At 46.6% G+C, this 4,450-nt stretch overlaps 1 protein-coding gene across 1 annotated transcript; it reads right to left on the bottom strand.

The window, feature by feature from the left end:
- Positions 1-2,545: 2,545 nt before the first annotated feature.
- Positions 2,546-4,227, bottom strand: gadd45ga (growth arrest and DNA-damage-inducible, gamma a). The gene is made up of 4 exons (XM_026342317.2): positions 4,067-4,227; positions 3,857-3,958; positions 3,529-3,739; positions 2,546-3,362 (listed from the first exon to the last, which is right to left on the bottom strand). The coding sequence occupies exons 1-4, from the start codon at positions 4,117-4,119 to the stop codon at positions 3,249-3,251; spliced, it is 480 nt and encodes a 159-aa protein (XP_026198102.1). The 5' UTR covers positions 4,120-4,227; the 3' UTR covers positions 2,546-3,248.
- Between the last annotated feature and the right edge of the window lie 223 nt (positions 4,228-4,450).

Below are 4,450 nucleotides of genomic sequence, written 5' to 3'. Positions count from 1 at the left end.
GGACATGCAATAAAAGCATAGGACCTACAATTCCCAGTGCACAAAAAGGTTTTTACAGTACAATTGCAATTATGGGAAAAATAAATTAGACAATCACTGTGCCCGGCCAAGAAATAGACACACACATAAGCACAACTCGTTTTTTTCACCTTTTTAATGAATTAAACAGTTCTACTGTGTAATTGTGTTGTCAGTATCTTCAAGTCATCCATGTAAATGTTGAGTCTACAAGAGTATAAACTGGGTTATAATGGAGGAATGCTCATTGTCAGCACTTCATATAGGAAAAGAAATAACCCAGTCTGGATATCTTATAATATACTTCTTGATGTTTACCATTTTTCTGTGCCACAGTTGGACAGACTAATGTTTCCAAGTCAGAGCACATCTGTCTGGTCCCTCTCCCTCCCCTTCAGTCTATCGTAGCGCTAGATCTCTGGCTCAGACCTTGTGCAGACAGTCGGGCTGCCTCAACAGTCTGGGCTGTTGCTCCAGGCTTTGGCACCAGAGCCAACACAAGGAAGAAAATGTTTGTTAACTCCACACAAATAGCAGCAGAGACAAGCAGTACTTTCAAGTGCAGTCTGAGTTGTTTTTTCTTTTTTTTTTCTGCTGGCTCCCACGTACCTGTCGTCAAAAAGAATATGGCATAAAAATAAAAAATAGGCATATTGTTGTTCAATCTTGTAGTGCTTCGACAGAACTTAAGGTTGACATAATAACTAATGTAGGCACGCAAATATTAGGTATTAGAGAGCTGAATAAAGAATCTAATATAACACAAAGAACTTTTAACCGAAGTAGGTCAAGGTGTACCAGTACTCTTTGTAGTTTGTAGTTGGCTGTAACTACAATACATTAAGCCAACAACACTTTGTTTACTCAGAGCACCTAATAAAAGAGTCAGCATTTAAATTCACGACAAAATGGTCTTATCTGGGGCATTACATTTTTTTCTCTCCAAAAACAGGTCAAGATTGGACACAGTTGCCTTTGTTATTGTTGCCTGCAGACTTTCTTTCTTTCTTTCTTTCCTTTTTTTTTTATTTTTAAAGCACAAAACAGAAAACACTGCCACGAGAACACTGACCTACAGTGCTGACAATCCCTGAATGTCACTTTGGTCGCTTTTGAAATATGCTAAACACGAATATTTTCTCTGTTTAGACTTTTATTGTTGTTTATGCTGTGAACCCTGTGGGTTCACTGGAAGTTCTGTAAGGGGTTTTCACAAAATACTGCATTTCACCTTCACTGAAAAACAGGGTTCAGGTTTGATCATAGCAGTTTTAATCTTGCTACAGTTTTGACTGTGCATGTTAGAATATTTTTGCCAACATATGTGATCATTTGAGTCTGCCATATGCCTACTAGTGCAGATATTAATGCTTAAGGAAAGTCCCTTTATAGCATCTCAACAACTTGTTTTTTTGTAATTGTATCTCAGTAAAGCTTCCTCTATTCTTAGAAAAGTGAGCAATTACCTGACATCAGCCTCAGCAGAGAGGGACTCTCTCCTTTGCCTGTCTGTGTGTGTGTGCACGTGTGCGCCTGTGTGTTTTATTGTGACCAAGCATTTGAGGCATTTGCTTGTGCACACCTGTGTGTGTGTGTGTGTGTGTGTTCATCTGTGCACGCAGGCGTACTATGACCAGTGGTTGGCTGCAGACCAAGGTGCTGCCAAGAAAAGCGAGACGAGTTCCTGTGAAGTCTGCTATCTCTTTCATGTGGGACGCCCTTTACTGTCAGCTTCAGCTCAGAGCGAACCACAACACTCGCGCGCTTCCGTTTAGCTGCAACCTGTACCCTTGCTGACCCTCTTTCTCCTCAGGCTCGACTCCGATTCCAGTCCACCGTCTGCGGTGGGGGCTGCATGTGCCTGTGCGCGTGTGCACGTCCACAACAAGAAGGTGTCAAACTTTTTTTTATCACTTTGAGTGAATTTTGTAAGACGTTGCATCACTTATTCAAATGAACTATGAAAAACCAAACATACGCAGAGATGCGTGCAGATTTGGAGAGAAGAGAAATTTTTGATTATTCAGACAGTGCAGCCTCCCGTTCAGACAAAACAACCGAGCACACCACCCACAGACACACAAACTTTTCTACCCCCAGCTGGCAGGACACAGAAAACAAAAGAAGGCTCTCTTCAGCAACCCCCCCACCTCCCCTTCCCTCCCCAACCTCAGCCTCAATTCTGGCTGCAAAGATTGTGCAAGCTGTCATATTAGGCAGATGGTCTACGACCAGTAAAAGGTCAGAGCCTGGAAAGAGATCTTCCCCGTTACAAGTGTGTTGTAACTGTTGAACTTTCTCCACTTAGTTTCTTTTAAGCCAATCGCTTCATCTTTTCCTTCCGTCTACCACCCACATGAGGCTTTGGTTGATGTCGTGCAACACTTCCTGATACATCACTATCAGCGCACTCTGTTGTAGCTTCCCCCACTCTGCTGCCTCTTAGCTAGCCTTAAGTTTGGTGAGTGTCGGTGGTCTATAAAGCTGAATGCAAGGGGGAAAAAAAAACATTTCTGACAAGAGAGAATGACTTTGACTTCAAATGTTTATTCACAAAACATCTAAAACAAGTACAATTCCAATGAATATTGTATCTGTGAGTAAAAATAATAGTCCAAGAAAACTTGTCAGGTACAGCTGTGCAGGATTTGCAACCAAAGTCTGTGCTTCTTCCAAGAACTTCCCGATAGCTGCACTGATTAAAGAAAATTAAAGTCCACTCAAACATTTACAGAGACCCTCTTCAGGACCAGCATGTTCCTTGCTACTCTTTGATGAGATTCTGGTGCAGCCTCCACTCGTGCCCAAGTCCACGTGTTGCACAGTCTCCTTTCTGTGACTTACTCTGCTCAGTCCTCTGGTGCCCGCTATCTAGGGCAGGCACCACTTATCAGCTTTTCCTGCACCATGCAGAACAGTCCAGCACCTTCTCAGTGTCCGTCAGGCTTTCCATCCGCGCCACTCACACACACCTGACCGTTGTCCACACTTGACCTCTGAATGTGAACCCCAAAACTCAGGGTAATCCAGAACCAAAGTACTGACCCAGAATGCACTGGAAGGACGCGCTCTTGCAGTGGTGGTGGTGGGTGGGGGGGGGGGTCACACAGCCTTTTAATCCAGAAAATGTAGGCAGAAAGGCTCGGCACCCCAGCTGGAGCTCAGCTCCTCCACTTCCTTTTCATTAATTTCATCATCATGACGTGAAGCATTTCTAGTCGACTTTCACTTCAGCGCTCTGGGAGTGTGATGGTTGGCACCCAGTCGTACGCGCTGCGGCTCTCCTCGCAGAACAGACTCAGCTTGTCCAGAGCAGGGTCTTTCCATGGGTTGGCACTGGGGCTCTGGAACAAAAGCAATAGCATGTTTAGAGTCACACCACCTGCAGGAGGGTAAGACTACACTGTCGGCTATGCAGACGTGCAGCGCATTCAGACAGAGGAGTGATGCATGCGTGATTCACCCGGCTGCCGGCTCGTGGCTGAGTGTGGGTGCTCCCGGGGAACTTACCGTGACAAGAATGCAATGCGCGTCCTTGGGCTCGCTGCTCTCGCCTGCGCCCACGAGGTCGGCCAAGCGCTCGATGTCATTGACGCGCACCACGTTGATGTCGTTGTCGAAGCAGAAAGCCTGGATGAGGGTGAAGTGGATCTGAAGGGCGATGTCGCACTCGTACTCCTCGTCAGTGGCGAGGACGCAGAAGGCCACGCTGTCTGGATCGCTGAGGGGAGGGGACAACAAAAGACGGTCAGGGACGCGCTTCGATCACCGTGCACCGTTCAACACCGTTTAAAAAGGCGACTGCAGCTTTGACATGCTGCCAAATTGCAATACTCACACATTCATGACTTTAGCAGATTCGTAAACTCCAACTGTCAGGTAGTCCTGCTTCTTGGCAGCGACCAGCAGCTCCTCCAGGGCTGCGCCTGCACTTTGCACCCTTGACAAAGAAAAAAAGGAAAAAGGACACACCGTTAGGACACCGGGGCACATTCGTAATAAACCAGCAAGACGCGTAAACGTCAGTATCCGTGGGTCAACTATTCACCTGTCTGCGTTTTCCATTGCGTTGTCGTGTCCGCTGATCTCTTCCAGAGTCATAGTTAATAATCCAAGCGCGATCGGGGTTTTTCTCAGTGAATAGCAAAAGAAAAAAAGGGTCTGTGTCGCTTCTCCGTGCAGTGTGCTGCGTTATTCTGAGCTGGGGAAACAGCCTGTGGGTGGTTTTATAGGAAGGCAACGCGTAGTTTCTCGGCAAAGGGCGGTCTTTACGCGCTTTCCTCCTACCATTGGCTCACAGCGGCCTGGATGAGGAAAGCAAAAGTCCCCGAGCAGCAGCGCTGAGCTTGTTGACAGCCCCACGTGGGGCAAGATTACAACCGTTCAAGAAATCCCCCCCCCCCCCTCTCCCTCCCTCCCTCCCTCTCCAATC

The sequence above is a fragment of the Anabas testudineus genome, chromosome 9 (genome assembly GCF_900324465.2).
Source record: "Anabas testudineus chromosome 9, fAnaTes1.2, whole genome shotgun sequence".
Lineage (NCBI taxonomy): Eukaryota > Metazoa > Chordata > Actinopteri > Anabantiformes > Anabantidae > Anabas > Anabas testudineus.
The sequence above is the reverse complement of the archived record's forward strand: the minus strand, read 5'-3'. Positions and strand labels throughout refer to the sequence as shown.

Coding starts and splice junctions, on each gene's coding strand:
- gadd45ga (XM_026342317.2), bottom strand. CDS start 4,119: ATGACTCTGGAAGAGATCAGCGGACACGACAACGCAATGGAAAACGCA. Junction 3,959..4,066: donor GCAATGGAAAACGCAGACAG/GTGAATAGTTGA, acceptor TTCTTTGTCAAG/GGTGCAAAGTGCAGGCGCAG. Junction 3,363..3,528: donor CGCATTGCATTCTTGTCACG/GTAAGTTCCCCG, acceptor CTTTTGTTCCAG/AGCCCCAGTGCCAACCCATG.